General features: G+C 64.6%; 2 protein-coding genes across 7 annotated transcripts; both read right to left on the reverse strand.

Annotated features, from left to right (window-relative positions):
* Positions 1-573: 573 nt before the first annotated feature.
* LOC115346293 (lysosomal acid glucosylceramidase-like) lies at positions 574-11437 on the reverse strand. 6 transcript variants are annotated; one of them, XM_041126402.1, is made up of 11 exons: positions 4885-4896; positions 4402-4502; positions 3982-4173; positions 3753-3899; positions 3484-3617; positions 2967-3139; positions 2620-2854; positions 1561-1785; positions 1320-1483; positions 1117-1242; positions 574-1040 (listed from the first exon to the last, which is right to left on the reverse strand). In XM_041126402.1, the coding sequence occupies exons 2-11, from the start codon at positions 4472-4474 to the stop codon at positions 935-937; spliced, it is 1575 nt and encodes a 524-aa protein (XP_040982336.1). In that variant the 5' UTR covers positions 4475-4502; positions 4885-4896; the 3' UTR covers positions 574-934. The 6 variants fall into 6 exon arrangements, with proteins under 6 accessions (XP_040982336.1, XP_029882032.1, XP_040982335.1 ...); XM_030026172.2 differs by lacking the exon at positions 4885-4896 and adding an exon at positions 4715-4862; XM_041126401.1 differs by lacking the exon at positions 4885-4896 and having other exon boundaries at positions 3090-3139; positions 4402-4862.
* A 551-nt stretch (positions 11438-11988) lies between these two features.
* On the reverse strand, positions 11989-18304 carry FAM189B (family with sequence similarity 189 member B). The gene is given in 13 exon segments (XM_030026169.1): positions 11989-12808; positions 13412-13674; positions 13894-13962; positions 14243-14821; positions 14928-15012; positions 15097-15196; positions 15318-15433; positions 15435-15479; positions 15664-15771; positions 15865-15990; positions 16178-16288; positions 16454-16510; positions 17191-18304. Coding segments are annotated over 13 exon segments (2049 nt in total). The 5' UTR covers positions 17410-18304; the 3' UTR covers positions 11989-12637.
* Between the last annotated feature and the right edge of the window lie 26 nt (positions 18305-18330).

Below are 18330 nucleotides of genomic sequence, written 5' to 3' on the forward strand. Positions count from 1 at the left end.
GCACAAGGGGAAGTAGCCAAGGACTGCTCTGGCTTTCTCATTCCAGGACTTCAAAGATGCTGGTAACGTTCCTAAAGGCTGGAGCAAGCAAATACTGTAACTGGTATTTAAAGAGAGCAAATAGGATGGCCAGGTAATTGCGGGCTGCCAGCTCGATGTTGGCCACAGCCAGAATAGAGGGGAGTCTGTCCGGAGGCCACACCAGTGGAGGGTGGCTGGATGCAGCAAGCAGTGTGAGGTCTGGAGGGGATGGCATCAACTTAATTTGTCTGCGAGATTTGGTGGATGGGGACGCTGATGTAATTTACTCAGCCTTTTCTACAGTGTCTGCTCTAGTGCAGCAGGACATTTTGATTAAAAAAAAAAAAGTAGGCTGGGGAAAACCAATGGCACATATGAAACGAATCAAGAGCTGGCAGGCGGCTGAGGCTCCAGCTGCAGCGATAAACAAGGCAGCCACACGCGGGCCATGGGGATGAAGCCCTCCGGGGGCACCCCTCGCCCTTTGCCGCCTCTCTGAGGAAAACCGAGCAATTTCCGAGAGCGTAAAGGAAACACTGACGGGACGATGCATACCGGAGGGAGCACGTCATGGCTTTACTTGGCACATGAGACACACACGAAGGTTTCAAGGGAGCCACGTGTGAAAGCGTGGTCCAGGAGGCAGAGCAGCAGGAGCTTTCAGGGGGCTGGGGGGTGCCAGGGAGGGAAGGGGGAGGCTGAGAAGCACCAGCAGCAGCAGCCCTGGTGAGACCCCAGTGCTGGGAGCACACACAGCCCCTCGCATGGGGGCAGGACCCCTGGTCCCTCTCGCACCCCCAGCAGCAGGTCACCACCCTCTTCCACCATTGAAGAATGCTGGAAAGGGTGGGGGAAGACCTGACACACGGAGACCCCCAGCCACTTGGCACCATCCCCAGCACTGCCCTGGCCATCACTGCTGGCGCCACAGGTAGGTCTGGATGGAGTTGGCTGGAGCCACAGTCTTGATGAAACCAACGGCAGGGTCTCGGATCCCGAACGGCACGTCCCAGCCAAACCTGGGGGGGTAAGAGGGGCTGAGCAGGTTGTTACGGCCGGGGCTGAGCATCCCCTCGCCCGGGCTGACATGCTGACCTGTTAAGGACCACCAGGACAAGAGCCCTGTCGGGGCGCAGGATGGCCACGTGCTCCAGCTGACAGGAGAGATATCGGTGGCTGATGTGTAGCCCCACACGCTGCGAGCCCTCGGGGATGAACTTGCTGCAGGGAGAGGAGCAGGAGAGGGATCATGCCCCCAGTCTCAGGCTGGTGGCAGCACCTGAGCCCCCCTGCCCCACCTGAAGTGCCCCAGGTGGTAGAACATGGGCTGCTTGTAGAAGACATCCTTGCTGCTGTCCACAATGACGGGGCTGTCCACGTAGTTCTTGACCCAGTTGGGGCCCCCCTCTAGGTCCAGGGCCAGGTTCCAGTCGGTCCAGCCAGCCACAAAGTGGTTCAGGACCTGAGCAGATGGGGAAGGGGCTGAGCAGGGCTGAGCCAGGCCCCCAGCCCCAGGCAGGCAGTGCCGGGGGGCCGTACCGTCAGGATGCTGTGGCTGTAATGGTCCCCTCGCTCCCAGCAGCCCAGGGACACAGAGAACCAGATGGTGAGGAAGCCACTGCAGGCCTCCGTGTAGAGGAGAAAATGGTCAGGGAAGAGCTTGTGGGTCGCCTCCAGGCTGCAGCTGGCTGGAACGAGGCCATCCAGGTACCAGTGAACCCCCACGCCAGCAACATAGCGGGCAGCGGTGGCATTGCCCAGGACCTGGAGGGGAGAAGAGGACATGCCTTGCACCAGGGCCACCAGTGCCCTGAGCCCCATGGGGATGGACGCACAGACCCCACATGCCAGCAGGGTCTTTTAGGGCCACCTGCCCCCACTCTTGTCCCCTCCTGCAGGACCGCAGGCTCCTGCGCTTGCAGCCACCTCCCTTCAGCACCTGCACCCCATGCAGCAAGCCACGAGCAACAACCCGACGTGGCTCCAGCACCCCACTGGGTACAGAGCAATGGGTGTGTGGGGACAGACGTGCCCCTCAGTGGGCTCCTCAACCCCTGCATGGCTCCTGCTGCTGCCTGGTCCTCTGCATCCTGCACCCCGCCCCTGAGTGATCTTGCATCACTGCCCTGCCTAGTCCCCAGCTGCTGCCAGTTCAAGGTGAGGGAGGGATGTGCTGTGCCCTCCCCTGCAGCTCCAGCCTCGCTTGAGGCAGGGGCAGGAGCATGTTTTCTTTTCTTTCCTTTTAGTTTAAGGTAATTCCCACAAACAGCTCTTCAGCATTGCGAAGGGTAAGCCAAATCAGCCAAAATTCTGCCTGGAGAAGGTGCTGGCATGCCAGCAGCACCTCTCCATGCCATGCTGCAGGAATCCAGGATGCAGATGCCACCTTCCATCCCTGCTTCAGCCAGGCACACGTGGAGGCGGTTGCTACTGAATTAGCCACCTTCAGCTCCTTCTCTGGCAGACCCAGTTTGCCTACTGCTCTGTCTAAGGCTCGGAGTGGCTGCTGGCTTAATTTTCAGCTAAAACCCAAGGCTTGGGTGGGACATGGAGTGGAGGGAGAAGGAGCCAGACAGGGTGGCAGGCTTTGCTCTTCACCGCTTTGGCCCAGCGCAGGAGGTGGATGCGCTGGTCGTCCAGGATCATGAGCCGGGTGCGGTGGGGGCTGCGGGCCAGCGCAGGGCCCAGGTCACGGATGATGAAGTCCCGCTGCTGTGCAGCAGTGAAGGTGATGGTGGGGAACTGGGGGGGCGCGAGGAGTGCTGCAAGGGGCTCGTTCTGTGCCGTCACTGCCCAGAAGGTCAGGTTGTGTTTGGCGTATTCATCCAGGAACCTAGCATATGGAAGGGGGGCCAGCATCAGCCACACCTGCCCACCCTAACCCGCTCCCCTGTCCCCTCCAGCCCTCTGTGGTCCTCAAGCATCCCGGCCCTGGGGAACGATACTTGATGAAGTAGTTGGCCCAGGTCTTGTGGTACTTGTCCCCTGCCTGCCCCTTCAGCGTGCCCTTCCCACGGATGTCCCCGTTACTCTTCATCCAGGCTGGGGAGGTCCAGGGGCTGGCATACAGTGACAGCGGCCGCCTGCTCATGGCTGAGGCTCGGTGCAGGAGGGGGATCTGCAGGAGGGGGCAGAGGGTCTGGCTCAGCTCCAGCTGCAGCCTGCCAAAACTACATGGCCCAGTGCAGGAGGAAGGGGAGCACTCAAGGCACCTCCACAGGGAATGGCAGCCTGTGAGCACCACCCCATGGCATGGTGCCCTGGCTCTGCACCCTGCCAGTGCCAGCCAGGATGTGCCAGGACATGCCCCAGAGGAGGTGCCAGCTCTCACAGGCTGTCCCCGCGCACCCTGCCACTGTGCATGGGGCTCAGCAGCACCTGGTCACCGGGGTCCTGGCACGCTTAGGAGCTCCGGCAGGAGAGGGGGACAAGGTGCCAATGGCAGTGGTTTCAGCCTCCCACCTTCATCTTCATGTCCTCCTCGGCCAGTCTGAAGTGCTTCAGCTCATAGTCGTGGGGGATGTCGTCGTAGCTGTAGGGGCGCATGGAGAAGTCGCTGCAAGCCATGGGGAGCCGGATGAGGTTGTACTCAATTCCTGCAGAGCAGGAAAGGCATCAAGCAGTACCAGAGCAGGCACCCAGGTGATGGGCGTCCCTGCAGTGGGGACAGGCACAGCTGCCTCCAGGGACCCCAGGAGCCACCCCACGCTGCCAGTACCCTCACTGCTCACCACTCTCAGAGAAGTATGAGCGCAGCAGGTTGTCCTGGGCTGGCTGCGACAGCCCCAGGATGTTCAGGGCAGCAGCATCAGAGAGGGACCCGCCGAAGCCTTTCACGTGCTGGTACAGTGTGGAGATGTTGAGCGTCAGCAGCAGCTCTACGAGGGAGACCTCAGCTCAGTTTACAGTGCCTGGGGGTCCTGTGGTGGCACCCGCCACCTGCCCAGCTGCAGCAGGTACCTGGGGCATGCAGGCTGCGCTGGAAGCTCCCCTCGCTGCGCTCCAGCCGCTTGCCAGCCTTGCTGCTTTCATACTTGACGTAGGTGCCCAGGGCCGGCAGGACCACGGGGTCCAGCGTGTCACAGTACGTGGCGTTGCAGACACACACCATGGCATCGCGGCCAAAGTACTTGGGGCTGCAGGGCCGGGCACCTAGGGGGCACAATCAGGGCAGGGGCAGCTGCCAGCTCAGGGACACGTCCCTGCCAGAGCTCTCCTGCCCGCCCTGCGTGCTCCCACTGCCCCCATGCTCCACACCCCATCACCTCCCGGGGCACCCCAGCTCCTGCACTGCCCCCGAGCTCCTGACCCTGTCCCAGGTCACCCCAGAACCCAAGCCACACTGTCCTATTGCCAGCCCTGTGATGTCCCTGCACTCACCTGCAGCCTGGGGCACCACCTGCAGCAGCAGCAGCAGCGGTAGCAGCCAGCCCAGAACACTGACAGCCCCCATGGCTCCAGTGGGTCCCGGGGAGCGGAGCCTGCAAGCAGGGGCACCCTCAGCCAAGGCAGGTGCAGGCAGGGATGAAGGGACAGGCTGTGCTCGCTGGCTGGATCTGCAGTCTCCTCTGCCCCTGCTCTTTCTTCTGCTGCTGGGGAGTTCCTGCTGCATGCTCTGTCCTCCCACCCACAAAGACCCTTGCCTTGCAGGAAGGTGAGGTGGGTCCATCCCTCCCAGGAACACACAGCTCACCAGCCTCTGTCCCAGCTGCTCCCTGACCTGCACTGCTGCCAGCCCTCCTCCTCCTCAGGCACCTCCAGCCTCCCCACCTCACCTTTATGGGGAGCCGCTGCAAGACCTCCCTCTGCAGCACACCCTCTGCCACCCCCACAACTCCTCCTTGCTCTCCTCCCGGCCCATACCTACCACTGGTCTTGGACGCAGACCCTCATATGTCTCCTTGCCCCGGGATCTGGAGAACACCAGGTCTCCCTCACCTTCCACTGCCATGCAAGGGCAGCAGCCCCCAGAGAGGACAGACAGGGACATTGTGCTGGCAGCTCTGCCTACACAAAAGGCCCCACCAGCACAGGGAGGCACAGCATGGGGCAGTCCTGACAACCCACTGCAACGCCCTGAAGGAAGAGCTGATTTCTTTCTTTTGTCAGGCAGGGTCTGGATGAATCCCTGGAAGCACAGCAGAGCCCACGGGCAGGCTGTCCTGCTAATGAGCTCTAACAGCACCTCAGTCAATTTACCCCTGCCCATCACCCCAGTTCCCCCATTCCCCCCCTGCTGTGGCCATGCACCCAGTGTGGGGAGGGTCCAGGACCCCCAGGCAAGGATGGCAAACATGGCTGCACAGCTGGCACAGCAAAATGACCCACCAGGTGTGGCCACACAGGAGCTGGGACCGCTGCCATGCCCTGCCCAAGCCTTTTCATTGCTCGTCCCACCTCAGCACGCACCATGGAAGGCAGCAGCAGTAGCAGCAAGCTGGCAAGTGCCCCAGCTACTGCAAAGGCAGGGCTGTACTCTGGCCCCTGGCAATGGCAGCCAGGGCTGTGGTGTTGAGCCAGACCCACAGAGGGGAGCCCAGTGCCCCGACACCGGCTATGCCAGGAGCAGAGCTCTGCTCCTCTGAGCCTGGTGACAAATCACACCGGGAGTGCTCCCTGCTCCTCTGAGAGCAACCTTCCCAGTCCAAAGAGCCAGGACTGAACTGGGCCAGCTCACACAGACACTGCCTGGTCCTGGTCACATCACCCAGGACATGCCCACTCCCATAGACACTCATGGACACACCCATCACTGTGGGGATACCCTCAGCATCTCTCTGCAGGGGTGGCCCGGGGGGACAGAGAGCGGCCAGCTCCCAGCCACTGCTCCACCTGCTTGAGAGCATCAAACACCAGGGCTCAGAGTTTCCCTCCACAGGGTTAAACTGCTCCATTAGCTCTCCCTCTCCGGGTGGAGCAGCACTTCATGACTAATTTTCTCCTTTTCTGGCATATCAGATGCAGCTGTGGGGCAATTCAATTCATCAAAGTTCCTCCTACCCTCCAGCACTGCCTGCTTGTAGTCCCACACCCCACGGGGTGCCTGGCAGCCCCCGGTCACAACTCAGGGGCAAACCGGCAGCCCTGGAAGGAAGCTCCTGGCCCCATCCCTCTGCCCCATGGGTCCTCCACCTTCAGCTGTGACTAACCTGCCAGCCGGCTGCTACACCCAGGCTAATAACCCCAACTTTGGGGAGGGGTTAATAGGGCAGCTCCTGCTGCTCCACAGTGATCACCTGCTTCCTGGCCCACTGCTGGCCACCTGGGGTGCCCTGTATACCCTTTTCCTCTCTGTTTCGGGATCCGGCTCTGTCTGCTGCCTTCCCAGCCACAGCTCCCGGGAGCAAAAACACTGTGGAGGCTGCTGGAGCTCATCCCTATCAACACCAGCTGATAAGAACTTCCTGCTGAGCAGGAAAAGTGAGACCCAGGGGAAGGGCAATGCCTTGGCACAGAGCTGGTGGCACTGGAGATGCTGGGCAGCCCCACCAAATCCTCTCAAAGCCACTTCTTGCTGGTGCTTCCAGCACGCAGGCATTTCTCACGTTGTTTGCAGACCTGCCCCGCAGCGGGCTGAGGAACCTGGGGGGGTAAATTTTGTCCCTTAGCCAGGCCAGTGGGGATGGGAGTCTGGGAACATGGAGCTGGGACTGAGCTGCCTTTATGGGGAATGCAACTCCGAAAACATCAGTGCCAAAGCGGGAGCCAGGCACGCAGACCCTCAGTGCAGCATCACTTCAGGCTCCAGAGTCCTGCCAGTCAGCTAGACCTCAGCCCTGAGCATGGGGAGACCCAGCCCTTGCTGGTGGCCACTGGTTCTAGGCAAGCTGGTGGGGGGTCCCATCCTCCCAGCTGCAGCAGCCACCAGCTGGTGCGCGCTCCAAAATGACATTGAAGGATTCACCCCCTCTTCATTTAATCCAGAGCTAGTTGATCCTTCAGAGCCGAGCAGAGCACAGGGACAAGGGCACATGTCCCAGGATGATTCAGCATCCAACCATCAGCTTTTATTACCAGGGCCAGTAAAACATTAAAGGAAGCTGGTGAGTAACAACCTGGGGAAGAAGCAGCAGGTGGAGGAGCAGTCCTGCACCCGGGCACAGGCATACTGGAAGCGGGATCCTGGGAGCGGGGCTTGCTGTTGCTGTGATCCTGGAGAAATATTTCCCTCTTGTGGACAAACACAAACAGCCTCCAGGCAGGAGTGGCATGCTCCTGCCCCTCTGCACAGCCAGCTCTTCCCAGGACTCGCACACCCCCCCCCCCCAGTGTTGTGGAGTCCCAGGGCTCCTGCCCCAGGGCAGCATCCCAGTGGAACCATGGCACAGGATGTGCCAGCTTCTTAGGGTGACCCTGTCACACACTTTACCCACCGCCCCGGGCACTGCTGGAGCTGGCACTGGGCTGTGCCCAGCCCACGCAGCATCGCTGACAGCATCCCTGGGCCACATCCCGCATGCCTCAACCCGGCTGACCTGGATTGGCCCAGCAGCCCTGGCCTCCCTTCCTCACCCTACCTGCAATTGTGACCTCCCTGCCCTAATCCTCTGCTCAGCACACCCTCCGAGCTCCCTCCCTCCTTCCTGGGTGTGCCCACACTCAGCGCCCACTCCCAGCCCATGCCTGCTTTGCTCAAGTTGCCCCAGCTCCGTGGCAGGTGCTGAGCCCCTGGTGCACCCTCACAGCCTCCTTGTTGCAGCAGGGACTGCTGTGCCCCATCCCTGTAGGGGACAGCACACCCCATGGCAGGGCCACTGCAGCCTGGCCAGCAACTTTCCCTGCAAAGCCCCAGGAGAAACTTGCAGATGCCCTGACTCCATCCACAGCCAGCTCCTACCCCGAACCCACTGTGCTGCAATGCTCCTGGAGCTGGTTCTGCCTCCAGCCCTGACCTCAGGGAGCACCCTGCACCGGGTGAGATGTGATCCACACAGGCCCCCAGCCCAGCATTGGGCTGCGAGTGGCTCTAGCTTGGCAGGAAAAGCACAGAAAGCTGAAGCTTGGCTGCAGTCCCTGCCCACAGCTTCCACCAAGGCAGGTGTCCAGGTGCTTCACCCCCACTCCTGCTCCAGGACACAGAGCGTCGGCGTTGAGGGTAAATGCTGCCAGTTCCTAAACCTGCCTGCGAAGGCAGTAGGAGAGCACCTGGGCTCAGCGCACCCCTCTGCCAGGCAGCACAATACTTGGAACTGGGAGCAGACTGGTGCCTGGAACACCTCCCCAGCAGGGTAAGCCCTGCTGTGAGTTGCAGGGGGGGAGAGCAGCAGGGGTTGAGGTGGGGACGGCAGCCACCCCAGGTGCTCTGGGCTGCTCTTGGGACCCCCGTGGGCTCTGTGCCCAGGTGGCACCCAAGAGCAGTGGAGGGACCTGGACATTTCTCTTCCAGCTGCAGACATAGAGGCAGCATCAGCATTTAATGTCAGAGCAGCAGAAAACAGCAGTCACAGCCTGTGCGATCTCCATCCCAAGGGCACCGGTGCTCCCGGCCCTCCTGCATGCACACGGTGCTCCCTGGCCCAGCTCATTCCTCCAGCTCACCCAAGTGCTCGGCTCTGTCGTGGTGCAGACAGTGGTGAGCCGCCTCCTCCACGCTCCCAGGCCCGAGCCCATGGGCATCGTGGGGCTGCTCTCCTGGCCTGGCTCAGTTTGGCCCTTGGCCAGCCATGGGTGTCCCAGCCCTGTCACTGCCGCTGCCACAGGTAGGTCTGGATGGAGCTGGCCGGAGCCACAGCTGCGATGAGGCCAACCGTATCAGCCAGCCCAAAGGTGATGTTCTGTGGGGACCTGGAGGGCAAGGAGCAGCAGGGTCAGACCTGCAGCAGCTCCCGAGCACCAGCAGTGCGCAAGGCTCAGCAGGACAGGTCCCATGCTCGTGGGTTGGGCTGCATTGCTCACCGGTTCAGAACAACCACCACCACGGCACCATCGGGGCGCAGGAAAGCCGTGTACTCCAGGTCCATCTTCTTGGACTCTTTGGAGGCGATGAGCCCCACACGCTGGGAGCCCTCAGGGATGAACTTACTGCAAGGGCATGAGCAAGAGGCAACCGCAGGAAGGGAGTCAGACCCCAGAAAAGCTCCTCTCCCAACAAACCTCCCCTGCTCCCCTCCTGACAAGCTGCTACTGCAACCATGGAGCTGGAGCCCAGGCAGCTGAGAGTGTGTCAGGGGGCCTCGACCCACCTGAAGTGCCCCAGGTGGTAGAACATGGGCTGCTTGTAGAAGATGCCTTCACTGGTGTCCACAATGATGGGGCTGTCTACGTAGTTCTTGACCCAGTTGGGGCCCCCCTCCAGGTCCAGGGCCAGGTTCCAGTCGGTCCAGCCGGCCACAAAGTGGTTCAGGTTCTGCAATAGGACAGCCCAGATGTCTGCCCAAGGAGTGGGGTGCTGATGGGAGAGGAAGCGTGCCAGCAGCTCTCTCCAGGGCCCACTGCACAGGATGATGCGGGGGCCTCACCATCAGGATGCTGTGGCTGTACTGGTTCCCCCGCTCCCAGCAGCCCAGAATCACATCCCTCTCCCAGAAATGGGCCCCGATGCATGCCTCTGTGGCCAGGATGAAGTAGTCAGGGAAGAGCTCATGAGTGGGCACCACCGTGTCCTGTATGGGACCAATGAAGTCCAGGTACCAGTGGATACCGATGCCATGGACATAGCGAGCTGCCTCTTCATCCTCCAGGACCTGGCAGGAAAAAAAGTTGGCCACCACCAGGTCCCAGAGGGCAGAGAGCCAGCCAGCCCTCGTGCTGTGGGATGCAGGGGCCAAGCCCTCTGCAGGGATGTGCTGCGCCAGTGGGACTGGGACTTTGCCCCAACTTGCCACGCTGGTGGACCCCACGCTGCACTCACCACTTTGGCCCAGTGCGGGAGGTGGAGCCGGTTGTCATCCAGGATGATGAGCTGGATGTGGTGGTGGGAGCTGTTGGCTAGCACAGGGCCCAGGTCCCGTGCGATGAAGTCCCGCTGCTGCTCGGCTGTGAAGCCCAGGCACTGGAAGGGGTAGTTGTTGATCAGCCCGGCTGAAGGCTCATTCTCCGCCGTCACTGCCCAGAAGGAGAGGTTGTGCTTGGCGTATTCATCTAGGAACCTGGGCACAGGGGAGAGGGGTGATCCATGGGGTCTCAGCCACTGCCGAGGATCCCCTGGGTATCTCCCTGCACCTCTTGCCCCAGGCATTCCTTACCGTACAAAGTAGTTGGCCCAGGTCTTGTGGTACTTGTCCCCTGCCTGCCCCTTCAGCGTTCCCTTCCCCACAAAGGACTCACTGGTCTTCATCCAGGTCGGGGAGGTCCAGGGGCTGGCGTACAGTGACAGCGGCCGCTTGCTCATGGCCAAGGCTCGGTGCAGGAGGGGGATCTGCAGGAGGGGGCAGAGGGGCTGAGCCCCTGCACCCCCCCTACCCCCCATCCTACCCCGCTCCCTCCCACCGCTCGCCTTCAGCTTTGTGTCCTCGTCTCGCAGGCTGAAGTGGGCGAGCTCATAGTCAAAGGGAACATCGTCATAGGTGTAGGCATGGAGAGAGAAGTCGCAGCTGGCCATAGGGAGTCGGACGAGGTTGTACTCCAGCCCTGCCAGGCACAGGGGGGTAGGACAGGCAGAGGTGGGCAGTGGGACAGGAGGTCTCCAAGCCCTGCCAGTGTCCAGGCAGCGGCCTGCAGGGTCCCTGTTACCATCTCTCCTGCCTCCCCCAATGTGCTCACCTTCCTCAGAGAAGTACGAGCGCAGCAGGTGATCCTGGGCTGTTTCTGGCAGAGAAAAGATGTTCATGGCAGCTGCGTCAGTAATGGAGCCACCAAAACCCTTCACCTTCTGGTACCGCTGCGTCGTGTCCACAGCCAGGACGAGATCTGCAGGGAGGGAAGTTAGTGTGATGGTGGGCTGCAGGCAGGGTCCGGCCCCTCTCTGCCCAGCTGCAGCAGGTACCTGGGGCATGCAGGCTGCGCTGGAAGCTCCCCTCGCTGCGCTCCAGCCGCTTGCCAGCCTTGCTGCTTTCATACTTGACGTAGGTGCCCAGGGCCGGCAGGACCACGGGGTCCAGCGTGTCACAGTACGTGGCGTTGCAGACACACACCATGGCATCACGGCCAAAGTACTTGGGGCTGCAGGGCCGGGCACCTGGGGGGTACGGCCAGGGCAGGGGCAGCTGCCAGCTCAGGGACGCATCCCTGCCAGAGCTCTCCTGCCCGCCCTGCGTGCTCCCACTGCCCCCATGCTCCACACCCCATCACCTCCCGGGGCACCCCAGCTCCTGCGCTGCCCCTGCCCCCCCAGACACCCCCACCCCGCTGCCCCCGTGCTCACCTGTGGCCCGGTGCACGGCCTGCAGCAGCAGCAGCCAGCCCAGGGCACCAGCAGCCCCCATTGCCCCTCCACGTCCCCCGGCAGGTCCCGGGGTGCAGGGCCCGTGAGCAGCAGCAGCGGCGGCGGCACCGTCAAAGCCTCCCGTCACACTGGCACCCCGAGCCGGTCCTGGCCGCGCTTGTTGCCAGGCCACCCCCTCAGCACCGGGCCCGCTGCAGGCCTCGCCTTTAAGGGCACCCGGGCTTCCCGTTCCGCCCACGCCCGGGGCGCCGGTGCAGGACCAGGAGCGGCACCAGCACTGGGCGGGCCGCGCCCGCGCCCGCTGTCTTGCCCAACCGGGGCCCGGCCCTACCCCCGCGACGGTAACGGGGCCGGCGATCTCGGGGGAGCCTCACGGGCGGCGGGGCCGTTCACCCCCCCCACCCCCGGTACCGGGAGTCCCCGGGAGGCGCAGGTGGGCACTGGCGGTCGCCCCGCTTAGACAACGCGCTGCGTCCCCGCTCCGCCTGCCCCCGCGACCAGCGCCGGCACCGGCCGGGGCCGCCTCCGAAGACCCAAGCGGCCGCTGCCCCGCCCCGCCGGTCACGTGATCGATCAGCTGACCAGCCGCACCGCACCGCACCGCACCGCCCCACCCCTTCCCCCGGCGCCACCGGCCCCACGGCCCCGGGCGGGCGGCGACCACATTTATTCGGTCTCTAGCGAGGGGCAGCGCGGCTGCGAGCGCCGCGGGACCGGCCCCGCAACGCGTCCCCGGGCGCAGCCGGGCGCGGGCCGTGGCGGGACCGGGCGGGAGACAGGCACGGTCAGGGCAAGGGACAGGGGACCGGGCACGGCCGGTGTGGGGGGGCGGGACAGGGCACAGGCACAGCTGGCGCAGGGGACAGGCACAGCCAGCAGAGAGGACAGGCACGGCTGGCACAGGGGACAGGCATGGCCAGCGCAGGGGGGGGACAGGGTGGGGGACAGGCACAGCCATCCCAGGGTAGAGGCACAGCCGGCACAGGGGACAGGGCAGGGGACAGACACGGCCATCCCAGGGCACAGGCACGGCTGGCACAGGGGACAGAGTAGGGGGGGGACAGGCATGGCCGTTTCAGCCCCCCAGCAGATACCCCAGGGGACCAGCCCCTTGTCCTGGCCCCACCTGGGGAAGGGGCCCAGAAGAGGCCCCAGGGCAGCAGTGCAGGACCCAGCCCCTCCAGCAGCAGCAATGTCCAAGCAATGTCCGAGGGCCCTGGCCCAGAGCAGGACCCTCCCTCTCTGCACCAGGAGGGTCCCCACGGAGGCTGTGTCACAGGTGGGGGTGCGTCGTCAGAGAACGCTCTCCTTGCAGGTCCCACTGAGGCTCCGCGGGTGGCTGCGCTCCAGCCGGCGGGTGGACAGGAGCCGTCGCAGGGACGAGGTGGAGCTCAGATCCCCGCAGCTCTGCAGGTGGATGCTTTCGTGGGGCTGCTCCGCTCCTGGCCAGGCACTCCAGGGAACCTGCAACCCCATGGGGACAAGCTGCAGCTGCACGGACGGCACCCCTAACCACAGCACCGTGCCCTCACCTGCCCTGCCAGACAGCCGGTGCACCAGGGGCAGCCGGGCAGGCACGCAGGGCAGGAGGACAGAGGTGGCGAGGGATGGCGGAAGTGTGCATCACACGCATATGCTGTCATTAAGGATGGGCTCGTTCATACTGGGGCCTCCCGGGGCTGCGCAAGGTCTCCAGCTTCCCATAAGCTGAGGCTGGGATGTCCCAACAATGGCCTCCAGGCTGTGGTGACTCAGGGGCAAAGCCAAAGCCTTTGTGACATGCACGATTTTCCCACTTGCGGCTACAGTGGGGACAGAGGGGAAGGGGCTGCCATGCCAAGAAGGGCTGGGCAAGGACAGTGCTACACGAAGGAGGCTCTGCCTGCAGCCCCTGCCTACAGCTGGGGTGCTGACACCATGGGGTGCATGGCAGGGGGACGGAGACCCTGGAAGGACCAGTGTGGAGGTGCTGGTAGAGACCACAGGGCAGGAGAGGGTGTGGATGGGGGTCCCTGGGAAAGAGGAGCTGCCCCTGTCCCCTGGGGCACCATGGCTGCTGGCACCCACCTGCTTGTGCCCCTGGGAGCTGTGCCCGGGCACCTCGACACCAGCTGCTGGGCTACGCTTGGGTCTCTGCAGGAACCTGGCCACCAGCCCACGGGTGCCCCGGCAGACCTTGAGGTCCCCCAGGGAGCGGGTCGTCGTCTTCGACAGCTGCTGCGTCACCTTCTTGGAGGGCAGCAGCTTGCTCTTCCCTGTTGAGGCAGCCCGGAGCAGTGGGGGGGAGTCACAGTGCGAATGGCGGAGCAGGCAGGCCTCTGAGCACAGCCCTGCAGAGACACTGCAGTCAGATGCCAGGACACTGCTCCTGACGGGACCTGACCCTGCAGCCCCTGGGATTCCTGCTGTCTCCCCTCCACAGCCGGTGGGAGTGGTACCACCACAGGTCTCCATCATCCCAGCCGCAATGGGGTGAGCCCAATCCCCAAAGGGCTACAGAAACACTCCCCCACCTCTTTGGATATCCCAGTATATCCCAGTGCTCTGACCTGTATCCGCAGAGGAGTTGGACACGGTATCCTCCAGTGCTTTGGTATAAAGTACTTCCCTGAAATCTGCTAGGAGCAAAAAGAGCGCTCAGGCTTTGGCAGCACCCCACACTGCTGTGTGGACCCCCAGCACCAGCCCAGGCAGCGCAACCCACCCAGCACCCCCCTCCTCCCAGCCCAGCAGACCCCACCTGCTCCCCCTGTTCTCCTGGCACAACTGCGCACCTCAGACCAGCTCTAATCGCGTCTGGTCACAGAGAAACGCAGCCAAAACCTGCAGTGCATCCCGGCTGCACCAGACAGACACTGCCGCGCGCACATCCCCATCCCAGCATCTATTGTCACCTACCAGCATGGCTGGCCGTCAGGATGCCAGGGTCACTGTGTGACCTCAAGAGCGGGCGCTGGCTCAGCCCTGGGGCCGGGGACGAGGGGCAGGAGGTCTCGCTGTTGCGCCGTGGGTGGCAGAGGCGCCCGGTGTCGGGCCCCGCAGAGCGGCCACCCCCACGCCCCTGCAGTGAGCCCTTCTCCTTGAGCCGCACCTCGGGGAAGCAGGGGCCAGCACAGCGGGCCAGCCCCTCCAGGCGATTGCAGCTGTGGGTGACAGCCCCCCCCACCAAGATGCTGTCGTGGCTGGGCTCTGCTGTGGAGCAGGAGTAGGAGCGCTCCCCTCGCACCCGGGGCTGGGGCATCTCCTCGAAGGGCCCCTGCAAGCCCAGCGTGGGGCTGCGCGCATGGTGGCTGCACTGCACGCAGTCCACACTCAGGCAGTAGTCCGCACGGCTGCGCTGGATGGAGCGGAAGAGGATGTAGTCGACAGAGCGCATGGAGCCCTGTAGCTCCAACAGACATGAGTCCTCCGAGGGGCTGCTGTCCCCAGGGATGTCCATGATCTCGGACATGATCAGGGACCCGCTGTCCATGGACACTGCAAGGAGTGGAGTGGACGTGAGTGAAGAGCTGCCAGGAAAGGCTGGTCCCCCTTCCATCCCACTGATGCTGCAGCCTGAGGTGCACCGATGGGGCACGCTCACCTTCTCCGCTGAGCACGATGGAGGGGACGCGGTCGCAGGTGCAGGCGTGCGAGCTGTCCATCAGCTGCGAGTCAAACAGGGTGGCCTGTGGGACGACGTGGTCAGGGCGCAGGCAGAGCAGAAGCCCAGCCCTGCCTAGCCATTCCCTGCCCACAGCCCCATCTCCCACCTGGCTGTCTCCCCGCAGCCCCATCACGGTCTCGTAGGAAGGGGGGAAGTCGGTTGGGTAGAGGGGCACGGGGCTGTCCATGGAGCCATTGTAGGTGATGCTGTGGAGGCAAGAGCAGAAAAGCCACATCAGGTGGGACAAGCCCTGCTCAGGGGCAAACAGGCCCCCAGCTCCTGCACCATGGTGGCCCTGCTCCACCACCCTCACTCCCAGCCAGGTACCTCTGTGCATCGGTCTCAGAGCTGCAGGTGTACTCGGGCGGGTAGTAGGGGGGGGGTGGCACCGGGGGCACAAACTCCTCGAAGTCCATCATGCTCTGCAGAAGAGTGTTGGGGGGGGGACGTGCATTCCAGCATCACAGAGCTCGAGCGCTGGGGGACCAGCTGCAGGGAGAGGAGAGGAGGGAGAGCTGGGACCCCCTGTCCAGAGATCCAGCAAGGGATGCACATCCTGGGCTGTAATCCACACCTGGCTGGGGCCAGGTCCTGCCCTGGCACCCCAGGGACCCCCAGCCTGGGAGCACTGCTCCCTAGCCCCATCTGCTCCTGGGCCAGGGCTGGGACTCACCACATGGACAATGTCGAGGAAGAAGATCTGGATGCAGCACACAACAGCAGAGAGTGTGCAGATGATGGTGGAGAAGACGGTCAAGCCACAGACGCTGAAGAGGAGGTCCTGGGGAGGAGTGGGGTGAGCTGTGGATGCCCACAGAGCATGGTGGGGTGCACAGCCGCTCCCCAGGGAGCCCTTGGCCCCCAGGTCCCCCACCTTGAGCGCCACACGGATGCTCCGGCAGTTGGGGTTGGGGAACATGGTCAGCATCTCACTCTGCTGGCTGCAGGATGTGGGCGGGGGCTCTGAATGGGCCTGGCAGCAGACACACGAGTCCCTCTCCTGGGGACAAGGAACACTGTGAGGGACCTCTGGATGCCGTGCTCTCCCCCAAGAGCCACTGACATGTCCAGCCACCAGACCCCTGCTCCACAGCTCCCCATGTCTCCGGAGCCCTGCAGTCAGGGACGAAGTGCACTCAGTTGCCCAGGCACACGGGGGCACTGCGGCAGCCCCTGGCCAGCCTCACCCTCTCGCAGGCCTCCAGGGACTTCACCAGCTGTGCATTCTGGCAGGACAGGATGGACCCAGCGAGGCTCAGCATGACGCCTAGCACCGACAGCAGCGTGAAGAAGGTGATCTGCAGCAGGGAGGAGAGGGGCTGCCAGCCGGGCAGGGCTGCGGAGCAGGGAGCCAATGCACGCGGCTGCACGTCCAGGGCCACGTGGGGCTGCTTGGCCCCCTCATGCTGCCCTCTCCATCCTCAACCCGCGCCTGTGGAGGGTCGCTCCCCCCCAACACCTACCACCAGGGTGAGCGGCCGCTTCCAGGAGACGATGCCAACGAGCCCAGACAGCGCCAGCTGCAGACACACAAGCCTGGGGGTGAGGATGGGGAGGGGACTGTGCCAGGCAGTGGGGCCCAGAGCAGTCCCTGCCCTTGGGCAGAGCCCCCCAATCCCTGCGGGCCTGGAGCTGGCCCAGGAGCAGCAGGGCCATAGGGGCAGTCCCAGTGCCGCAAGCCGGGAGAAACTGCTGATTCAGGGCACTGGAGAGCCTGGGGACTGCGGGCAGCTCTGTGCCGGGCAGCGAACCCAGGCCAGAATCCATGCCGCAGGGTCGCCGCAGGGGACGCAGGGTCTGCCAGGGTCCTGCCCTCACCCCACGTACGCAGCTTGGCACGGGAGCAGGAAGGGCTACCCGGTCCCCCACCCTGTTGCCACTGCAGCACCCCATGCATCTCTCCCTGCCTGTGGCTACACAAACCTGCTCAGGGTTTGTCCAGAGGTGTCTGACCTCAACACATACCCTGGATAGCCCCTCGCACCGCTCCGGGGGTCCCCATCCCTCACAGAGTCACCCTGGGGGAACCCTTGGGATTGTCCCACAATGCACTGCGGCAGCCACAGGCAGAGGGTGGGGGAGCAGCGGGGCTACACTCCCCTGGGACCGGCAGCAAATTCAGCATCCAGGGAGCTGTACAGACCCGGCAGAGCAGGTCTCTGCAGGACCCCTCCACGCACTGCCCCAGCCCCAGACTCACCGAGAAGCCAGCCCAGGACGGGCAGGAGTGCCGGATCTTGGTGGAGGGCGTGATGGTGGCTGCCACCAGGCTGAAGGTGACGATCAAGATGCCCAGGATGACTTGGATGAAGCCCAGCACCAGCAGGATCTGCAGCCAGGTCCGCTGGACATGGAGGTGGGTGAGGCTGCGAGATGTGCGGCCAGTCAGCGAGCGACTAGAGTCGCTGGGGGAGGGCATGGCTGCCCCGGGTGGCAAGCAGGGGCAGCCAGCCCCGGAGCCCCGGGGCAGCCGGCGGCACCGCGCCAGGACAGGGCCGGCCCAGGGGAAGCAGGAACGGACGCTCTGCGGGAACGGGCCGGGCTCCACCTTTCGCCTCCCGGAGGATGCTGACGGCGACTCTTCCCTGCCCCCCGGGAGGGCTGCTCGGGGCAGCGCCCACGGCCACAGGGGACCGGGGGCCGCCAGAAGCCCCGCGGGGTGTCCTGGGAACGGAACCGGCCTCACCGGTACCTTCGCATCCCGGCCGGAGAGCCGGCCTAGAGCTCCAGGCCGCAGGCACAGCGCGGCCCCGGGGCTTCCTCCTCTCTCGCCGTCCCTCGAGCGCCGGACCCCCGCCGGGGGATCATGCCGCCCTGCGGAGGCCGAGAGCCGCCGCCCGGGACGCGGCGCCCGGGCCAGGCCGCCGGCGGGCGAGCCGGGAGGCGACGGCGGGCGGGGCAGGGGGCGGGGGCCGGGGGGCCGCCCAGGAGCATCCTCCGCGGGCGCAGGGGCCGGGGTACCGCTGCTAGGAGCGCCCCCGGCCACAGGCCGGCACCGGCGGGCAGCTACCGGCGGGCTCGCCGCCCCGCGCCCCCCCCAGCCCCGGCCCCGCGCGGAGCGGCTGGCGGGGACGACCGGGCGGCGGGATGCTGCGCCGAGCGCGGCCGAGCATCGCCCCCCGCCCCCGCCGAGCACCCGGCGGCGGCCTCCGGGGATCCCCGCTCCGCCGGGGCCGCAGCTTGGTGGCCGCGGCTGCGGCAGGAGGCGGGCGGCGGAACGGGCGCGCCCGAGGCGCAGGGCAGCTCCGGGGACGCTCCCGCCGCCGCCCGCACCCCGGCGGCAGCTCGGGCCGCGCCCGCACCGGGGCCGCCCCTGCGCGGCACGCCGGGAGCTGTAGTC

Source organism: Aquila chrysaetos, chromosome 9 (genome assembly GCF_900496995.4).
Source record: "Aquila chrysaetos chrysaetos chromosome 9, bAquChr1.4, whole genome shotgun sequence".
Lineage (NCBI taxonomy): Eukaryota > Metazoa > Chordata > Aves > Accipitriformes > Accipitridae > Aquila > Aquila chrysaetos.

Bases quoted from the DNA above. Each gene is read 5' to 3' on its own strand.
- LOC115346293 (XM_030026170.2), bottom strand. From the start codon at position 4,690: ATGGACCCACCTCACCTTCCTGCAAGGCAAGGGTCTTTGTGGGTGGGA. The intron at 3,900-3,981 runs GTACCTGCTGCA...TCTCCCTCGTAG, and splicing joins GCGCAGCCTGCATGCCCCAG to AGCTGCTGCTGACGCTCAAC. The intron at 1,243-1,319 runs GTGGGGCAGGGG...CTCTCCCTGCAG, and splicing joins TACCACCTGGGGCACTTCAG to CAAGTTCATCCCCGAGGGCT.